The 21,941-nt window shown below is 45.2% G+C and overlaps 1 protein-coding gene across 1 annotated transcript in view; it reads right to left on the bottom strand.

The window, feature by feature from the left end:
• The window catches only part of LOC122799510 (serine/threonine-protein phosphatase 5-like), a 995,806-nt gene extending 995,598 nt beyond the window's left edge, over window positions 1-208 (bottom strand). Inside the window, exon 1 of the mRNA XM_044069034.1 lies at window positions 82-208. Within this exon, the coding sequence (XP_043924969.1) occupies window positions 82-208 (127 nt within the window). The remainder of the gene's footprint in view (window positions 1-81) is intronic.
• Window positions 209-21,941: the final 21,733 nt, after the last annotated feature.

Below are 21,941 nucleotides of genomic sequence, written 5' to 3'. Positions count from 1 at the left end.
TACTCTCAGATCAAAAGTCACCTTCATCTGCTTGAAGGACAAACTGTCATCTCCTCCCCACCTTTCATTTGTTCTACATACCCTCAAAGTCCTTTTTGGCCCAATCTTTCAACACACTCCTTAATGCTTGTTGCTGCCGCTCACTCAGCATGTCCTTGATTTTAGCACCTTTAGGTCTCTTCACTCTTAACCACTCTTTTACAAACATCTGATTCCTACCTCTGTTTTCTCATTTACTCTAAAACTGTTAATTTTATCTCCCAAACCTTTCAACTGACCTTATTTCCAAGCCTCCCAATCTTTGCAGAACATTCACCCCAACAGCATGTCTCTTACATTCAGTTATACTCCTCCCTCTTACCATCTCTTAGTTCCTTACTCTTCCCTTCACTATGCAATACAACCTTCCCTCTTAACAAGTCTAACATTGCATGCTTTCTGCATCTCCTTTAGCACCACCACCATTGGTTTGTATCAGCCCGCAACTCAACAAATTGCCGGAGGTGGCATCATCACTCTTACCACTTCTGTTCTTCCGCTCAATATGTTCCATCCTACTGATCCATTTGTCTAGCACGCCCTTTAAAATGTCATGAACTCTTCCTAGATTTCCTCTGGACCTCCACCAATGTCAGACATACTTTCATTCCTAGACAGTCCTTCCCCCCCTACACTTTTGACCACTGCAGCTTTATCAAGCATTGCATCTATCCTCTTAAGCCTATTACTAATTTCTTGGAATGATACTCGGACTTGCTCTCACATCCTAAAGATGTGCAGTAGAGGAAAAGTACAGTTATTAAGAACTGCAGATGTCCTACTTATCACGGTTACCTTATTCCAAAACAAATGGTTATTCTCCACTGATATCTGGACAGGGTCCCAAAGCTTAACCTCCCTTAGATCGCACATCTGATAGAGGATCTCAGCTAGCAAATGGAGGGGTATACAAGTGGATGTATGAGCATATGTCCTCAAACAATCTCAAAGCCAGAGCCTGAAGACCCTTGAGAGAGTGACTAGTCAGGTAGGAGGGCCCAAGCAAGAAGTGGCAGAAGCCCTCTCAGTCCTAGTATCCTGCAGATAGGACTTAAAAGAGAAACAATGTTCTCCTAAATAGAGGAAGGAATACTGCAGCAGTGATCAGGAGGACATCTACCATTATGGTACATTCACACAGATCTTATGTCCTCAGATCTTTGTGGCAGTATTTCAAACAGATGGGAGAATCCCAGAGCAGATGGGAGATAAAAGAAGGTTGGCTAATAGAAAACTGAACCGTCCAAGAGGCCCGACAGGACTGACCAAGTGAAGGCAGCTCTGGATCTTGAGAAAGGCATCAGTTCCGTAGTGTTTAGTGAAAGAGTGCGCACTGAGGATCAGATGACCACTTCCAGGATACTTCTGGAATCAATCCACTTACTTATACAAGGCCCATAAAGATGGCAATGCCCTGGAAGATTAAGCTCAAGGGCTGGAGAGCAAGGATTTACCATGGTGAGAATAACAAAAGGAGATGGACTTGGAGATCCAGCTAGCAGTGGTTTGCTTAGTTACTGGTTGGTGCTGTTTGCAGCCCATGAATGAAACAGTTCATCTGATTTACAAATATATTTTGTCTTGTCTAAGTAAAACTTCAGCTGTCTGTGCACATCTAAGGGAGTGCAGGAGCCTTTCTCCCCTGTTCTGCAGGTTAGGAAAGAATGGCCTGGTTGAGGGACATCTCACTCACTACTTTATGCATGACAAAGGGGTTAACCCTCAGGGTTGCCCTCTCTTTCTGAAAAATAAGAAAGGATGGAATGGCCACAAGTGCCTGTAGCTCTGAGTCTCTCTTAGGAGATGTGAGAGCCAGCAGCAAGATAGTTTTCCAGGTGCAAAATCTGAGATGTGCTGAAGCTGCTGGTTCAAAAGGTGGTAGAGTAAGCTTGTCAAGAACATAACTGAGGTCACAAGAAGGGGACATGGGTTTATTTGGGGGGTGTTTTACATGTAGTACCCCTTTTAGGAATTGTCTGACCTAATTTCTTGACATAACAGGTAGACAGAGGAAGACAACAGAGATAGCTGTCAGGTGGGCCTTGAAAGAGAAGCATGCAAAACCTGCATAGATGAGTCCACACAAATACTTCGGACTAGAAGGCACCTCTGATTTGATGGGGTCTGGATTAATACGACACCAGGAAGAAAATATCTTCCATTTGGCAATGAAGGATTTTTGAGTAGTGGGTCTCCTTGCCTCCTGGAGGACCTGAAGTATACCCTCTGAAAACTGGTTCCTAAAAGGGATCAGAACTCTTTCATCAATTGGCTTAGAGTTAGGGATGACAGGTACGGTTTATCAGAGAACCCTTCTGCTGTGTGATGAGCTCCAGCTTGTGTGGTAGTTTGGTGGTTGCCCTAGGCTAGATGGAAGAGAAGGGTGAAGCAATGTTGTGTTGGCCAAAAGGATGTCACCGGTAAGAGTTTTGGTCTTTCTTTTGGGACTTAATACCTTTGGAATTAGAGGTAGTGGAGGGAAGGCATACAGGTACTTCCGTGTCTAACGGAAGGAGAATGTATATGTCCTCCAAGATGAGGGATTAAGGGTTCCTGGTGCAAAAGAAGGAATGGTTGTTTGTTGCTCTCTGAGGCAAATAAGTCTATTGGCAGTGTCCTCCACCTGTAGAGAACTGTCCAGGAAGACTAGTCTGTTTGGAGTCCATTCAAGAGGATCCTCGATGGACCTGCTTAACATATCTTCTACAACATTATTTTGTGATAGGAAGTATACAGTTGGCAGAGACATGCTCTTCTGGGTGGCTAGGTCTCAAGCACTCTGTGCTATTGGGCACAGCTCGTATAATCTCTTGCTTCCGTCCTGGTTTGTACACCACATGACTGTATGTAGTGTGGTCTGTCAATACTTGTAGAGAGCCTTGGTTCCAGATTTAAGACCAGGATGACAGCCCTCATTTCTCTCAAGTTGATAAGCTCCTCTATATGAGCTTCAGTTGCCTCCTGCCTTGAACTCTGTGGGAAAATGTCAAGGCCTCGTTAAGATGTCTGTGTACATCATCTGAGTTGGAGTTTGTGGGATATCGGGGTGCCGTGGGCTGAGTTTCACGTCACCTACCCACCATGCAAACGTTTTCCTGAAATATGGTAGTAGGTGGACCTCTGTGTCTAGAGGAAGTTTGTTAGAATCACTCTGTTTTCAGGTATCACTGAATTTTCCACATGTGCAACTTAGAGGGAACATCGAGATGGTTGCTGCCATGAATCCCACCGTTCTTAGGAGTTTCCTGGCTGAGCATCTGCTGAGAAAGGAAAGCTAGTGAAGGTAAGCTGTAAGGCTATGCACCTTCTCCTGAGGTAAGGAGGCCTGTATCCTCTTGGGGTCTAGATTGCAGCCCCAGGAGCAGGTCCTGAGAAGACCGGAAGGATGACTTTTTGTAGTCAAAAGTGAAACCCTACTTTACACAAGGTTTAGAGTGAACTGGAGATGTTGTACTAGGATCTGCACTGAGGTAGCCTGGATTAGCAGATCATCTAAGTAGAGGAAAATCTGAAATCCTTACTGGTACTAACCACTTTGTTAATACTGTGGAAATCCCAAAAGGCAAAACATTAAAATCAAAGTGAGATGAGCCAGTACAAAATGAGAGGAATTTCCTGAAGTGGCGAATGGGAATATATAGACAGGCATCCTTTAGATACAGGGGAGATCAGGTATACATGTGAAAGTACAAAAAGGCAGCAGTGTCTGTAGGAAGAGCATGTTGAAGGTTGGCACAAAGGTTGGCACTTTGAGGAAAGTGTTGAGAGATGCAGTATCGTTCTCTATTGCCCTTTTCTTAGAACTAGGAATGGCCTGGAATAAGACTCCCTTCCTACAAATTTTATGAACACATTCTATTGTATCCTGGGCCTGTAGTTCCAAGAGAATAGGTGGTAGAGAATGAAGTTGGTTGTGGGAAGGAGGGGGTATACTGTGGAGGGAGTTCTTTCCAAGATGTGGCATGACTGTTTTATGATAGAAAGAAGCTACTGACCTTGGTAATCTTTTCCCAGTCTGATATGGACTGAGTTCATCTTTGGGAGAAAGGTAAGACAGGAATGATCTGAAGAGATGTAGAAGATGTTCAAAGATTTTTCTGAAAAGGGATGCCTCCCAGATCTGGGGTTTCTCTGGAAATCTCTTTCTAGGCATCATCTTTTCACAAGAGGTCTGAAGTCCTTTCTAAACAAATGAACTGGGCTTAGGTGGGTAGTTCCTCTGGTATCAAGGCACAAAAGTAAGCAGATTTTGTCTGAAATCTTTCCCAGTTTTTGTCTATAGAGTCTTATAAGGCTTTACGCTATCTGTCTGTGGACCAAAAGTACAGTTGTGTACACTTACCATAAACATAGATGTTGGAGTGTATTCACCGTTGCAGTCATTACATTTGGGGTTATATCTGCCTGCAGGTAGCCCTAAGCCGGCCTGAATATCAAAGTCTTGGGTCCTGCGTCAGATGCTCTCTCTTCTTCCATGACGTCAGGCAGTCAGGGGTATAAAGCATGCAGCCGACGCCATTAACATCAGTTTTTCTTGCCCCAGATGTCAGGTGATTAGAACACCGAACATTCAAAATGTTGAGTGTTCTAATATCAAACCCTACCAATCGAAAATTCAAAACATCGAACATTCGGAACAGCAATTTTTTTCCTAGGGAAAATTATCGCTGTTCCAAAACACATACACACAACACAAGCACACCAAACAAACAGCAATCCACACACACACACACACACACACACACACCTAAACTCTTACACCTAACCCTACACTAAACCATACATACACCACTAACTATCCACTTACCTTAACCCAAACCCTAAACCTAAGGTCAGTCACTATCGCACCGTCACCTCATCCGCGCCCTAACCCTCACATCCACACAAATCGCACACTTACCTGACCCACGCCCTAACCCTCACTTCCACACAATTGCACACTTACCTGAACCTGACCTGTAACTTTCCACCAGAGCGCTGAAAATACCGAAGCAACAGAAACAGACAACCAAATTCTTTGCCTAGGAAAAAATTTGGTTTTCTGTTTCTTCAATATTTTCAGCGCTCGCTGAAAATGGGTCGATATATATAATTATATATATATATATATATCAGGTTACACCTCCAACAAAAAGCAAACACACCAGAAAGCTGAAATACACTAAAGACGAAAGGTATAGCCAATAGAAGTCAAGGGACTGGAGGGAGGATAACCAGGACTGCAACAGTGAATACACTCTAACATCTACATTTATGGTAAGTGTACACAACTGTATTATGTTTAGTGTTTCACTGTTGCAGTCATTACATTTGGGTAGATTCCCAAAGCTAAGGCAGAGAGAAGGAAGTTAGAGAGCATTAGGAACAGCTATTAAGCCCTGCAAGACTGCAGTGGTAAAACCAGCTCTGAATTTAGAAAACATAGGCAAGTGGTAATGTTTGGTGAAGGTATGTACAGAGCTCCAGGTAGCAGCTTCTAGGATGTCCCTGGTAGGGACACCTCTGAGAAAGGCTGTAGAAGTAGATGCAGCGCTGGGGGAATGTGATTTTATCCCCCGAGGGGTAGGTTTTTCCATGTTGCTTATAGCAGAAAAGAATGCAATGGCCTATCCACTTAGAAATTGTTTGCTTTGAAATGGCCTTCCCCTCTGCATCTGCAGCAAAGACAACTAGCAGCTGTTCAGTTTTTCTGAGAGGCTTAGTCCTGTCCAAATAAAATCTTAGTTGTCTGTGCACGCCAAAAGAATGCAGTATTCGTTTCCCCTTTGTTGTGGATTAGGAAAGAAGGTAGGCAAATTAATGGGCTAAGGGACACACTGGATACCACCTTGGGCATAAAGGAAGGATTGGTCCCGAGGGCCACCCTGTCAGCATGGAAGATGATGAAGGGCTCCACTGCCATGAGGGCCTGAAGTTCAGACACTCTTCTTGCTGAAGTGATGGCTAGAAGGAAAGCAGTTTTCCAAGAAAGGAATTTCAACTCTGCAGTTGCAGCTGGCTCAAAAGGAGGAAGAGTGAGCTTTTCCAATACAAAGTTAAGGTCCCAGGCTAGAGTAGGGGCTCTCCTGGGTTGTCTTAAAATTTTTGGCCTCTCTGAGGAATTGTTTCAGCAGGGGCTGAGAGAAGAGGGGTGGCTCAGTATTACAAGGTGCTGAAATGGCTGAGGCATGAATGTTAACTGATGAGAAGGAAAGGCCCTTGTGGAGCATTCTCTTACGTATTGAAGAATATGCGGTAAGCTGGGCACTGTTGTGCCCATCCCTTGAGTCTGGCTCCAGAAACAGTATATTTTCCACTTTTCAGCATAGGATTTTCTAGTACTAGGCCTCGTGGCCTCCAGAATGACATCTAGCACCAGCTTACTGAGGGTTTAACTTCACAATGTCAAAAGCCGACAATATTGAAGCTGTTATTGTCGGCACCACAACATCGAAAGCGCAGAACATCGTGCAAGTAAATGGAAATCTCCATAGGGGAGATTTCCATGTTTACCTCAATGTAGTGCGGTCTTGGAGTTGGAATATTTAAGTGGGGGAGGCTTGCTCCCCTGCCTACACTAGTTTTTATTTTTGTTTGTTTTTTAAGCGTTATTCGATGTTTTACTACAATCGATCACTAGAGGTCGACCTTTAGTGATTCGATGTAGTAAGATTTCGATAACGTGATATAGACGCCTTACTAAGTGATGCTATTGGAGAGCTCAAGGAATTAGCCAGAATGCAAGGTTCAGGGTTTGAAGCTAGGGGTGCAGAACCTGGCCCTCCTGCTGGGACAGCAGGGAAGGGGTCTGAGGCAGGTGCCATGGATCCAGCAGTGACATACTGTGCAGGAGGGGGTACCAGTGTTGGCGCAGCCAGTCTGGTGCAATCAGTATTGTCCTTGGTTTGTCTTGTTTGATCTTTAGCAGAAGTTTCGTGATGAGAGGCAGAGGGGGAAAAGCATAAACTGGGAGGCTTTCCCAGGAGAAGGACAGGGCATCCACTTTCCAAGCTTGGCTGTGGGAAGTCTTTGTGCAGAATTTGTCCAATTGGTAGTTCTGAGGGGAGGCAAACAGGTTTATCTCTGGGTTCCCCCATTTGTTTCTCAAAATGTTGAATATCTTTGGTTTCAGTTTCCACTCGTGTGGGTCCATGAGATTTCTGCTTAGGTAGTCTGCCAGTGAATTTAGCTTGCCTGGCAGGAATTGAGCTTGTAGGTGCACTTGGTAGCTCAAGGCTGTGTTCCACAGAGCCATGGCTAGTCTGCAGAGAGGATACGAGTGGGTTCCCCCTGCTTGTTTATGTACCACGCAACAGTGGTGTTGTCTGTCTTTACCGATAATTGTCCTGGAAGAATGTGGTCCTTGAATGCTGTCAGTGAATTCTACACAGCTAGCATTTTTTTGATTGATATGCAGGTGCATCGGACTGGGGTTCCATTTGCCCTGAATGCACTGCCTGCCAAGTGAGCCCCTCCATACATAGTCTGATGCGTCTGCTGATAGGGTCTGGGCGGCAGGGGAGTAAAATGAATGGCAGTCCCTTGTTGTGGTAGCAGGCCTCTGCCCACCAAAGGAACTCTGTCTTTATGCAAGGAATGATAGGAATCACTGATTCCAGGTCCTGTGAATGTTGACACAATAGGCTTTTTACCATTGTAGTTTCCTCATATGCAGTCTTGCATATGGAATTAGTAGAATGCAAGAGGCCATGATCCCCAGGGCTTGCAGGATTTTCCTTGCAGAGAGCTGGGTCTTTGTGGCCAGTAATTTGAAGTAGGCTGTCAAATAAACTTGTTTCTCTGGCGTGAGGGTAAGCCATTTGGGACATTGTGTTCAAGCTTGCTCCCAGGAATGCAATTTGTTGGCAGGGTAGTAGATGAGATTTCTTTTCATTTATTGTGTACCCCAGTGATGTTAGAAGTTTATTTACAAATGCCAGATTTAGCAGCATGTCCTGGCTTTCTGCCTGAATTAGACAATTGTCCAGGTATGGATATATTTGAATATTTCTCTGCCTGCAAAATGCAATGATTGGAGCTAGGCACTTTGTGAATACCCTGGGTGCAGTAGATAAGCCAAAGGAGTGCAGAGAACTTATAGCGCATGTAGCCTGCTCTGAAGCTTAGGTATTTCCTGCAAGATTCCCTTATTGGAATCCGCAGGTAAGCTTCCTTTAAGTCTAAGGTTGCCAACCAGGCATTTTTGCCTAGCACAGGAAGCAGCTGATGAAGTGTTAGCATTCTTAATTTTGGGATTACCAAAAAGGTGTTTAGAATAGAGAGGTCCAGGATAGGACGCCAAGAGCCGTCTTTTCTGGGTACCAGGAAAAGTCTTGAGTAAAAACCTTGTCCCCTTTTTTCTGTTGGGACAGGCTGAATAGCCCTGGTACTTAGAGAAGCTGCTGTTGAGCTTCTGCCCACTAATTTGGGGGTAAGTCTGGCCAACCGTTTGGGGTTGGTAAGGTGTGGAAGTGGAATCTGCATCCCTGGGAAACTATATTTAAAACCCATTTGTCCTGGGTAACCAGTTCCCAGTTTTTTGCATGCAGTGCGATCTTTCCCCCTAAGGGAGCATGCAGTTGTGCAGGGCTGGGAAGGTTTAAGGTTACGTCATTGTGGCAGTTTTCCATTGGGGAGGTGCCTTACTACTTCCACCTTTGGAAGTAGGAGCCCCCCACTGCTTAGGCCTGCGAGCACCTTGAGACTGTAAGCCTAGGTGGTCTGCTGTTCCTGGGTTTGGGCTGAGAAGGCCTGGAAGAGGCAGGAAAGGGCCAATTCTTATAAGGCCAATGCCTACTGAATCTAGGAGGCTGTACTTGTAGGAAATCTTTAACAGTTTGCATAGATTTAGCTTTTTCCTCCATCTTTTTAAGGACTTCTCCTGCTTTGTTGCCAAACAGGTGATCTTGGTTTAAGGGAGCATCCAGTAATTTAGCTTTAACATGATCTGGCAAATTTTGCTCCTTAAGCCAAGCATACCTTCTAAGAACAGACCCAGTGATAGCAGCCCTGCAAGATGCTTCTAAAGAGTCAAAACCACATTGCAAAGTACGTTTACCAACTTGTTCAGCAGAATGCATTAAATCCTGTAATTCTTTATTTTTAGTAGTCAGGAATCATCATTTCTGTTTACGTAGTCCCATATGTTGCTGATACTTAAATATATGAAACTGGCAGTTTAAGGCCCTAATGGCCAAAGTAACAGAAGTGTATACCTTCTTACCCCATCTGTCCAAGGCCCTGGAATCTCTATCAGAAGGGGTAGTATTTTTGGCAGTAGCAGCCTTAATGCCTTTAGGTCCCTGGGAAATGGTCTCTGGGTCCGCAGTAGGATTCTTGAAAAGGAACTTGTGAGAGTCAGGTACTCTAATACCCGTCAGGTTTCCTGGGAGCCAGAAGTAAAGTGTCTGGGGTCAGGCTAGATTCTAAGAAGGCATCATATACAATGTCCAGGACAGGAGGGATAGCTAAAGGCCTGTGTTGAGGAAGGAGTAAGAATTCCCTAAGCCTCTTTTTGGAGTCAGAGTAATCCTGGCTTTCCTAACAGAAATGCTCCCTAAGAGTGTGCAAGATTTCACCAAAAGAAAAATCTTCTGCAGGAGAAGCAGAAGGAATGGAGTTCTTTGCATCAGAATCCTCATAGGTAGATAAGTGCAAATCTTGGTAATCAGAAGAAACAAAAATTTCAGAATCCTGATCAGAAGAATCAGAAGGAAAATCAATTCTACGTCTCTTAGAGGGAGAAGGCTGGCTTCCTCTAATTAAAGTAATATGGTCTTCAGCCATTCTTATTTGTATTTTAGGCATGTGGGCCTGATCGTGCGGTTTGGACGCCGGTTTTCTAGGCGTGAGTCGAGTTTTAGGCCTTGAAGAAGAAGACGGCGTCAGTTTGAAATGCAAGTTCATAGGCCTGAATACACCTTCAGAAGCCGGTGCCTGCACAGCGGCTCTGGACCCATCCAAGGTAGAGACATCCGCAGGTTCCATAGACGAAGCATCATCTCGTGGCATACTGGACTCCGAATGGGTCTCGGTAGAGGCCTGCGAATCTGAAGTAGTGGGTATCAGGGGCTGCGAAAGCGCCTCACTGAGTACCGGCGAACTGGCGACTAGCTTAACGGAAGCATCGTTGGCAGCTTTGAACCTATGCAGTCTGTCTCTGTCTTTATCTTTACTTTTTTTCGGAATGTCGGTAGTAGGATGGCTTACTGAAGCCATTTCTGGATAATTAAACAGAGTCCGAAATAGTATGCTGCAAAAATGGACCGACGATGAATAGTTTGAGGATTGAATAAGGCACAAAACTGACAGCGAGGGATGTCGTGGTCTGGGTCTAAGCAAGGAATGCAATACGAATGAAAATCTTTATGAGGTATTTGCTTTCCACAGGTAATACAATTGTTAACTTTTACTGACATCGGTTTAGAGCAAGAAAAAAGATCCCCAACGAGGTACTTAGCTTTTTATGAAGACTTTGGTTCAGAAACTCAAACGAAAATTTCAGGAGTCGGCCCACCGGCACTTGTGAACTGCTTCTGCTCCGGGCACCATGCAGCAAGAAAGACTGGTGTAACGGTGTCGGCTGCATGCTTTATACCCCTGACTACTGGACGTCATGGAAGAAGAGACAGCATCTGACGCAGGACCCAAGACTTTGATATTCAGGCCGGCTGTGGGCTACCTGCAGGCAGATAACCCCAAATGTAATGACTGCAACAGTGATACATGAAGAACATCAAAATATTCTTGTCTAAAGGTGAGTCAGTAAGTTTGGTTTTGAAATCCACTAGCATAGGCTGGTTGTGCAACCATGCCTACCTGCAAAGAGAATTGGAAGGAGATGCTTTAGAACAGGCCTCCAAAGCATAACTACATTTTCAATGCTACCTGAATAGATTGACTGACCAGGGACATCATTTGTTGTTTAGAATGTAAGCCCTGTGAATCCACCATTACCTTGTTCAAAGTTTTGAGTACGGACAACAGGTACGTGGTTATCTCTGTCTGGCACTTAGTAGCACAGTATGTCAGAGAAGAGGAAGCATAAACCTTTTTTCCCCCATCTATCCATGGCCTACTGTTTGTCTATAGGGAGGGCACTGGCACTGGGGAGCAATTCAGAACGTTTGTCAAAAGACAGATCCAGCAAAAGAGTCTGCCACAGGGTTCTTGTATAGGAATTTAAGCTAATCAGGCACTTTGCAAAACTTCTTTTACGAGCAGGAGGCTATGAATCAGGAGCTGTACAGGTATGCTGGAAAAGTGTCCAAACAGGACTCCAATACTGGACTGCCTACCTACAAAAGGTTGTTGTACCTTTGTTGGATCTCTGAACTTTGCCTCAACTCCCACTAAAAATGTTTCATCGTATTTATAGTGATCTCCCTAAAAGAAGCTTTTTCTGCTGGGAAGACAGTGAAGATGAAGTATTCATCATCTGAAGGAACTTGACCAGGGGAGCAAATTTGACAGGAATTGGCCAGAGAATGGCAAGAATCAAAAGCATTTTCATCTTCAGAGGATGACAAATTTTCTGAGGGGTAGGAGCAAGGAGACGAGCAGAACAGGGAAGGAAGTTTCAGGGCCATAATGACCTTGACAGAAATCTATCAATTCCTTCTCTCTAGGAGGTGGTGGTGAAGGGAAATGCTTTGTCTTCTAATGCTTTTTCTTTGGTGTGACATCCACTTGAACCAAGTAGGAGTGGTTCAGAGCCTAGATGTACCTCAATTAACTTTTCAGGAGTCTCTTCCTTGACTATAATCTGCAGAATTCCTTCAGATGCCTCTGAAATGATGATATGCAGTCCCCCCTTCTCTGCAAAATCAGTCTCTTCAGTCATATGATCCTCTGATGCCATACCAACCTCCAGTATGGTATTGGTAGAGGGCATCAAAGTAGATTCAGAAACACCATGTGTTCTGTAACCTCACAGATGGAATCTGAGTGGGTAGACAGAGTGTCAGGCCTAGGCATCTTAAGCTTTTTTCTTATGTGGAGGTACTTCAGGAGAGGCAGAATCCACCTTCTTGGAGTGAGCCAAAAGCTTAACTCGTTTGATCTCTAAGAAACTGCTGAGTGAAGCTAAACGGATCTCAAAGTCTTGGGCACAAAGAGTTGACAAATGGAGCAGGCCTTGATCCAATACAGATACGGCAAAATAAAGCAAGTAAAGGTGGATTCCCCAATGGGGCACTTACCTGTTTCTTTTAGGAAGAAACAGAACCAACGACCTAGCAATTATTCGGACAGTGTGCAACCTGCAATTAGGTTGATGGGGAGATGGCCTAAGAAATAAAAGTTATGTCTTACCATAACTTTCCATCTATGTTGTTGATCTTCACCAATCCTTGACAGTGGGTTCGGTTCCAAATCTCGGAACTGACTCTGCCATATCTTCCAGCTCACACTCTCCATGCTCTTGAGCCAGGCACTACCCATAATACTCCTCTCTGAAATTAACTCAGATCAAGTTTGCTCAAGAAATTAGTAGATAGAAAGGCAGAAAAAAAATAAAATGGTCAACTAAAAATAATACTGACCAAGGCCATATACAAGTCCTTAAAATGAAACTAGCTAAGGACTAATCCAGTCTACTAAGAGTCTTAGGATGGGGGAAGCAGGGTGGGGATGTCAAGGATTGGTGAAAATCGGCAACACAGATGGAACATTATGGTAAGACAAATTCTTTATCTGATGTTGTCAAGCTTCATCCAGTCCTTGACAGTGGGACAGGATCCCTAGCTACTTTAGCCTTGGCAGGTCTCACGGAAGAATATTTCTAAGCACCACAGAACCAAAGGATGCTCGACCCCTTGAGACCCGATCTAGTTTATAATGAGTAATAAAGGTATGATGAGAAGACCATGTGACTGCTGCACAGATGTTGTTTAGAGAAGCTCTGGCATGAAAAACTGCTGATGTTGCCACAGCTCTTGTTGAATGGGGTTGAACTGGCTTGGGAAGTTGGAGACCTTTAATGATAAACGTGATGCAGTCTCTGAGCCACTTCGCTAAGGTAACCTTAGCAACTGGATTACCCATATGTAGTGAAGACAATGCTACAAATAGCTGATCTGATTTTCTAAAATCCTTTGTCCTATGAAGATAAAAATGTAGTTGTCTGTGTTGTTGTTGTTCTTTTTGGCTTTTCCCGGTTAGGGGTCGCCACAGCGGAACTCCTGTCCGCTAATGATTGGCAGTAGATTTTTATGGTGCTGAGTTGCCAGCCCAACGCCCAACCTTCAGCGAAGGCACGCCCATTCACGCATGTCTTTCGGAAGCCACTCGACTGCGGGGAGGACATGCAGACTCTACACAGAAGGCACTCCAGCCGAGAACTGAACAGGAGAACCTCTTGCTGTGAGGCAACAACGCTACCGCTGTACCACCGCGGCTATATACATCTAGCAAATGAAGTACATATTCCCCTTTGTTAGAAAAATTTGGGAAAAACACTGGTAATTGTAGAGACTGATTAATGTTGGTTTTGGATACTATCTTTGGTAAAAACGATGGATTTGTTCCGAGTGCAACTCTACCTTTATGAAAAATCAAGTAGGGTGATTTGCAGGATAGGGCCTGAAGCTAAGATACTCTTCTTGCACAAGTAAGGGCCTGAAGAACAGTGAAATTCCAAGGGGGAGCTGGTTCCTTAAATGGAGGTTTAAGTATCATGAGTCCTTTTAAGAAAGCTTTACAAAGCTTGAGATATTACAGAAGAACCATTCAGGCCTGAAAGAAAATTTGAAATTTACGCTAGATGAACTTTAATCATGGATGTAGAGGAACCAGATTGGAACAGTGTAGTTAGAAAATCTAAAACTTCATGAATGGGACTGGTATAAGGATCTAGTCCTTTGTTCAAGGCCCATCTAGCAAATTTCTTCCATTTGCTTTGATACAGTTTTCAAGTCGAAGGTTTGAGATGAACAATAATAATTCGATAGACAGGAGAGGAGAGTAAAGGATGCCTGGTGATCACAGAAATTGGAGAAGCCATGCAGTGAGCTTGAGATGTGAGAGATTCGGATGAACCATGCCCTTTGAGTGAGTTGGAAGATTAGGAGCAAAGCCCAAAATCCATGGTTTCTGTATTAAATGAGGCCAAAGGAAGGGAAACCAAACTTGTCGAGGCCAGAAGAGAGCAATGAGGATTATTGAATTCTCCATCCTTTTGGCTTCTTTTAGGAATTTTGATATGAGAGAAGTCAGGGAAAAGGCATATAGCAGACTGGGAAGCCAATCGTGGAGAACAGCGTCTTTGGGGGACTTCCCCAGAGGGGGGGACTTAAGGAAAAGTAACTTCTGCACTTGTTCATGGGAGAGACAAAAAGGTCACAGCAAGGTTGGCCCCAATGGTGAAGAATCTTGTTTGCTACTAGAGGACTGAGAAACCACTCATAAGGCAAGAGAATCATTCTGCTCAACTTGTCTGCTATCACATTTGAACTTACCAGAATGTGCGTTGCTGTCAGAAAGTGGTTGCAAGAAATTGTCCATTGCCAAACTCTGACTGCTTCTCGACAGAGTGGGTAAGATTTGACTCCCCCTTGTTTATATACCAGACTACCAACATGTTGTCTGTCTGAATCACTAGTGTCCAGAAAGGAAGGGCATCTTGTAATGCTTGAAACGCTAACAGCACTACCCTCATTTCCAGAACACTGATGTGCAAGTGGGCCTCCAATTGGGACCACGTGCCTTGGACTATCCTTCCCAGTTAATACCCCCCCACACACACACCCTATCTGGGAAGCATCCTTGGTCACTATGGCTTAGGGGCTGAGGAAGAGTACATGGCCGACCTAAGAGAATCTGGTCAGAGTGTAGCCACCATTTGAGATCCTGTTTGCAAAGGCTGGTGATCAAAATTAGATGAGACATTGGTTGCTGTATCAGAGACCATTGCAAAGCTAGTAACCACTGCAGGATTCTCATATGAAAACTTGCTAGAGGAATTAGAGTGATTGATGCAGCCATGCAGCCTAATGTTTCATTTACAAGTTTTGCTGGAACCCTGTTGTTCTGAAGAATTTGTCCGACTTGGAATCTGATGCGTTGATGTCTTTCTGGAGGGAGAGACGCAATACCTGAAACAGTATCTAAATGAGCTCCAATGAAATCCAGGTGCTGACAGGGCTAAAGGCTGGACTTTTTGAAGTTTATGCCTAGCAATGTACAAAGATTTATGGTGTAGTCTCTTGTTTGTTCTAAAAGACACCTGGTGGTATCAGTGAGGAGACAGAAGTCGAGATATGAAAAGACTCTAAAACCATGCAGTCTGAGGTGAGCTGCACCACTGCCATGCGTTTGGTAAACACTCTGGGGGCTGTGGTGAGACCAAAGGGCAATGCTCTGAACTGTAAATGACTGGCTCCTAGCCGGAATCACAGAAACCCCCTGGAGCTTTTTTTTCCCATTTTTATGTGGTAATAAATGTCTTGGAGGTCTATAGAGCATATCCAGTTGTCTTTTCCAAGAAAGGCTGTACTGATTGAATGGAGACCATCCGGAATTTGGTTTGGTGGACTGCCTTGTTGAACTGGCTTGAGATCCAAAATGGGTCTCCAGTCCCGTGTTTTTTTGGCTCTAAAGAATCTTGAGTAAACCCCAGATCCTGTTTTGTCTGGGAGGACCGTTTGGATGACTCGCTTCTTGAGCGGTTTTTGAAGTTCTAAGACTGCTGCTTCCCTTTGATTAGGTGGAGCATCTGGTAGTCTTTATTGGGGTGTTGGACTCTCAACAAGTGGAATTTTGTAACCTCTGGGTATTATTCCCTGCACCCATTTGTCTGAAGTTATAAACTGCCAAGCAAGTTGATGCAGGGATAATCACCCCCCCCCGACTGCCTCCAGAGGAAGGCAATCAGGCCCCCGTTCAGAGATAATGATGGGAAGTTCCAGAGAAAGATTCACTGGACCCCTGATTTTGCAGTCCATTTTTGCCCCTAGGCGGCATCTTCTACTGCTTCCCCCTTTGCCCTGGGGGAATTCTTTGCCTCGCGAGTCTTGGAAAAGCCCATTGGATTTTTTAAACCATAGTCTCCCACTTCTCTGGTTCCTAGAATATGGTCTCTGAGGAGTGGAGAAACGTATGCCTATGGCAGACAGGGTCTTGCCATCTTTCTCATATCTGTCTAGAGCTCCTTTCACCTTGGGACCAAAAAGGGTAGATCTGTCAAAAGGAGCATTGACGAATGGCACTTTAAATGGCTCCGCAAAGTCACAAAAGCGCATTCAGGAATGTCTTTTAATGGCTATGCCTGAACCCGCTGCTATAGTTGTTCCTTCAGCTGCGTGAGCAATGAGCCTTGTGGACAAATTAGAGATAGCATCAAGGGTTGCAAGCTGAGAGGTAACGCATCCCTTCAGCTACTGCTCCTGAGAGGATATTTGAAAGGTCTCTAATCAAATCTCTCTCTAACCTGGCAGTGTGCGCCATATAATTCAAGAACCTTAGAGCAAAGGTCGTTGAAGCATAAACGTGCTTCCAAAATCTATCCAACATCCTAGACTCTGTGTTAGGAGGATGGATAATCGGACTCTCTTCAGCAAGTTCCATTTTGGTGGCAGCCACTACCACCATAGCAACAGAAATCCCTTTGGACCAATGTGGCTCATCCTTAGGGGCCGATAATATACGTCAGGTATCTTGGGGATTGGCTTTATGGCCTTGGGCATCTTCCAAGCCCGCAGAGCAATCAACTTAAGATAGTCAGCGAGCGGAGAGATCCAAGTTGAGGGCTAGGCATGAAAAGACTGCAGGTAAATGGATTCCTCCAAAGAAGGTTGAATAGAGAACCAGTCATCCCTCTGTTTCAGGATTTCTAGGATGGCCCTGAAGGAAACATCATCAGGGGGGCGACCTGGGGGAACCTTCCCCCTCATCAAAATCAGTATCTTCATTGAAGGACTCTTCCGGGGAGTCCAGATGCTTCCTCTTGCACTTACTCTTCGCAGAGACTTCCTCAGGGGGATGATCCGGGGAAGCATCTGAAGAGGAGACCACTGAAGTGGAGTCACTTGGGACTTCTGTGCCCTCTGTCCCAGGGATGAGACTGATGGTAGCTCAGGCCGAGGGGAAGCAGAAATCTGTCCCAACAGGGATGGCAAAGACTGACAGTCCCCAATGGACAATGCCTTCTCCAGTATCCTACAGGCTGATCCCCCTGTAGAGGGATGGGAGCCCAGAACCGAAACAGACTCCTTTGGAACTGGGATCACACCCTGCACCGAGGAGGCAGCCTCTGGAACAGAACCCTGGGTCGATCCTACAAAGGCCGAGGCACCAAGGGACACGGACTAGTCCAAAGAAAAAAAATCGATCCAAGCCCCTTGGACCAGACCAGAGAGTCACAACCCTGGGAGATCTCTGGTACTGAAGGCTCAGAGGAACTCCAGACAACTTTTGGTACTGGAGAAGAGGATGCTACTGGAACACAGACAGTCGACACTGGGGGAGTCTGAACAGAGGGCTCCAAGGTCTTGACAGAAGTTGGAGGAGGAAGGTATGGAGAAGTTATAGCTAGGTTGGTTCCAAGGCTAGCATGGCTTGGAAATGAAGATAATTTATTATTTTTATTTATTTATATTTGTTGACCGGGAGTGTCCGACTGGACGTAGGTCCATTTTCAGCGGAGGCCCAGGGAGAAAAGCTTCACAGTTAAAATAAACAGACAGTAGTTGCATTGGATTACATAGCGATTAACAATTTACATAGCAATTACTTACAACATATTTACAGATGAAGAACATAGTACATCAGTAGACAACTAGAATCTTTACCTGTGCAGTAGATAACAGACATTAACAAATGTTAAAATAAGAAGTTCCTGCTGTATAAGTACTAGGCTTATGAGCATCTGAGCTTGCTATAATCAAGGTAGTTAGTGGAGTGGAAAGAAAGGTAGTGGCTGGATGGGGTGGGTGATATTAGAGTGGGAGTTGCAAGGGCATAGCCAGCATGTTTTTAGGTGCGCTTTTAATAAAGTTTTGAAGTGGGTGCATGATGGTACGGAGGTAATTGTGGGTGGGAGGGAGTTCCATAATTTGGCTATGGTGCAAGAGAATAGTGCTTCACCAGCAGAGTTATTGGCTTTAGTGATCTGCAAGTGATTTTTGTTGCTGGATCTTAATGGTCTGGTGGTACGATAGGGTTGGAGTAGATTCTGGAGGGATGGTACATTTAGTGGATGTTTACTAGTTTGTGGGCGAGTGAGAGTGGATACCATTGAAGGAGGTGAGGGAGTTCAAGCCAGCCCAGCTCAGCAAGTGAGAGAGAGTGGTGACTACAGTAGGATGCCCCTGTGGCGAATTTAGCAATTTCCCCTGGCCATCAGAAGCTGACCACCAGTATCAATATACTGGCCTCAGAAAGACTCCTACTAGAATGAATAGAAGAGGAGTCTCACTTCAAAAAGGGGCTTGGTGGTCTGTCAGTAAAGGGGTCAATGGAAGGAGAGTATTTAGTCCTTGGCAGCTGTAATAGTTTCGGCACAAAATAATCTATCGATGCAGTTGCTACTGTTTTCGGTTCCAAAAAAAGCCTTGGTCTGGAACCAGATAAATCCACAGGTGCAGAGGAAAATAGTTGTATAAAATCTTACCATAACCATAGATGTCCTTCTCTTCCATGTTGCAGTATTCTAGTTGTGGGATTTCCTGACCTCAGGCGACTTGTACATCGGCTCCTATACAAAAGCCTCAGTGTGGCTGTTCCAGCTGCATGGGACGTCACACGTAAGGCCATAAACCAGGGGCCTTAAATGTGATGTCTGCATGCACAATCTTCAGAACTTGAACCTCAGCAGGTAGAGTAGAAGGCCCAGCAGGAAAAGATGCCAGTGGTGTCCGGTATGGAACCCTGGGGTCCTTCTGTAGCATAGATAGGCCCAGGGTGATGCTAGGATGAAAAGAGAATGATGAGGGGGTTAGTGGTGGGTGGGAAGGAATACTGCAACATGGAAGAGAAGGATATCTATGACTGTGGTAAGATTTTACACAACTATTTTATGTCCTTCTATTCCTATGTTGCAGTATTCTAGCTGTGGGAGAGTACCACAGCTTAGTTGGAAGAGAGGGTGGCAGATGCAGAAGAGAATTCTGCAGAGCCCTGTAGGATCGCCCTGGTGAATCCTGCACATGCTCTGAAGACTTGGTCTAGCTTGTAATGTTTGGTGAAAATGTGGATAGTGGACCATGTGGCTGCTTCCATAATGGAAGCCGTGTCCAGACCTTTTAGGAAAGTCTTGGAGGTGGCCATGGCCCTTGTGGAATGGGCCTTTACTCCCACTGTTTTTTTTTTCCCATGGTGGGAGTAGCAAAGTCAGATGGCTTTCCTAATCCAACATGCAATGGTTTGTTTGGGGACTGTTTCCTCCCATCCCAGAGCATTGGGCAAGGCAGAGTTGTTTAGATTTCCTAATGGATTTAGTTTTGTCCAGGTAAAATCTTAGTTGCCTGTGTACATCCAGGGAGTGGAGTACCCTTCTCCCCTTCATTTGTGGGAGAGGGAAAGAAGGTGGGCAGGTGGATAGATTGGTTTAGATACAAATCATTGACCACCTTGGGCATAAAGGAGGGGTTAGTTAGTAGGGTGACACCGTCCTTGTGGTACGTTGTGCAAGGGGGGGGGAGGGGCAAACCATTAAGGCTTGCAGCTCTGAAACCCTTCTGGCTGATGTGATAGCCACTAGGACTGTTTTCCATGTACATATCTAAAGGGAAGCTGTCTCAGCAGGTTCGAATGGGTGCTGGGTAGTTAAGGTCCTAGGGCAGAGGGACAGCCTTTTTTTGGAGGTCTAATGTGTAACACCCCTTTAAGGAAGAGTTTTAAGTCGAGCCTGGCTAGCAAGGTGGGATCAAGAGGCAAGCAGGCTGATATTGCAGACCGGTGTACTATCACTGAAGAATAGGAAAGTCCATTTTTTATCAGTTGACACACAAGTAAGAACTAGGGGGATCAGCAATGCAAGGGTCCCTTCCCTTGTCTAGACACCAATTAGTAAATCTTTCCCATTTAGCTAGGTATGATTTTCTTGTTGTAGGTTTCCTGGTCTCCCTCAGGATTGAAAGCCTGTCTTCTGAGTAGTGGTGTCTAAATGGGATCAAAAGTTCATCACCCACAGTGTCAGGGACAACATCTCCAAATGTGGGTGGAGGAGAGTTCCTTTTTCTTGTGTTAGGAGGTCCACCTTGTAGGGTAACTTGCAGTGATTGCCCTTGGCTAAATTGTGAAGTAGGGGGAAAACCAGTGCTGCCTTGGCCAGTAGGGAGTCACTAACAAGATTTTCGGTTTGTCCTTCCTGATTTTCAAAAGGGCTTTCTGAATCAGTGGGAAGGGGGGGAAGGCATAAAGAAACTTCTCCTCCTAGGAGATGTTGAAAGTTTCTACTCTCCAGCCTATAGGTTAGTTGGTCTTTGAGCAGAAGGTCTGCAGCTGCCTGTTCTGGGGGGAGGCGAACAGGTCTATTTGAGGAGTGCCCCACCTGTGGACTGTATCTAGGAAGACAGTCCTGTCAAGTATCCATTCGTGTTGCGGAGAGGATGTCCTGCTTAGGAGATCTGCTTGCTTGCTTGTCTTGTAGAGGGGGATGTAGGTTGCCTGGAGGGACAAGTTGTGGCGACAGGCTAGATCCCATATCAGCAGGGTTAGTCTACACAGCTGACATGCGCCTTTGTCCCTACCCGTTTAAGGTACCACATTACAGTGGTATTGTCTGTTACTATGAGAAGAATTCCTGGTAGAAGCAGAGGAGTAAAGGTTTTTAGAGCTAAAAAGACTGCTGTCATTTCTCTTACATTGATGTGTTTGGCCTTCAAGGAAGGGTGCCAGTTTGTTTCAATCCTGTAGGATGCCATTGTTGCACCCCAACCTGAATCTGAGACATCTGTATACATTACTTGGGTTGGGGGGGTAACTGAAGTAGAAGGCCCGGGTTTAGCTGGACTTGTTGGAGCCACCAGCTGATTTCTTTCTTTAGACAGAGGAGGGGAATTACTTGTTCCAAGTGATTCTGGTGCTGGGACCAAATATTTTTGAGGTACCACTGTAGCTTGCGCATATGCATTCTGGCCATTGGTGGCATAGGGATGGTTGCTGCCATTACGCCCAGGAGTCGAAGGAATTGCCTTGCACTTTTTTGTCACAGTATAGGAGCTCCTTGAAGTGAGAGGTCAGGGAGAGTAACTTGTCCTGTGGGAGAAAGACCTTTGTTCTGTCCGTACTGATTCTGCAACCCAGGAAAATCTTGTCCTGGTCTGGGTTCAAGGAGGATTTCGGAAGGTTGAGTGTGAACTTAGATTCTGCAGAAGGGACATGGTGAAGTGCAGATGATTTGAGATGGCATCTTTCGACTCTGCCAGTATTAGGATGTCGTCCAGATAGGGGTAATCTGAATTCCCTGAGTTCTGCAGAAGGCAATGGCCGGGGCCAGGCATTCTGTGAAGAGGGGGCAGTGGACAAACCAAAGGGCATAGCAGTAAATTGGAAATGAGAGGAGGGCCCAGAGAAACACAGGAATCTTCTGTAGGATGTGTAGGTAGGCCTCTTTTAGGTCCAAGGTGGCCATGAAAGCCTTGGCTGGTATGAGAGATAGCAGGGTGGGAAGTGACAGCATTTTGACGGTGGGCACCTGAAGGTAAAGATTTAGGAAGGACACGTCTAAGATGGGTTTCCAAAGGGCTGTCTTTCTTGGGAACCAGGAGGAGACGGGAGTAGAAACCTTTTCCTACCTTTCCTGAGGGAACAGGTTCTATGGTACCCAGCTTCAGCAGGTCTGTCAGAACCTGTGGAAGGAGATGTTGTTGGTTCTTAGGGGGGTATGGGATGCCTCTCCTGGGAGGTTTTTCTTTCCAGGAGAGAAAATATCCTTTTTTGATTATGGATAGTACCCACTGGTCCAAGGTTATGGTTTGCCAGAA

The sequence above is a fragment of the Protopterus annectens genome, chromosome 1.part0 (assembly GCF_019279795.1).
Source record: "Protopterus annectens isolate FY-2018-M chromosome 1.part0, PAN1.0, whole genome shotgun sequence".
Classification (NCBI taxonomy): Eukaryota; Metazoa; Chordata; order Ceratodontiformes; family Protopteridae; genus Protopterus; species Protopterus annectens.
This window is presented reverse-complemented; position numbering and strand designations above follow the sequence as displayed.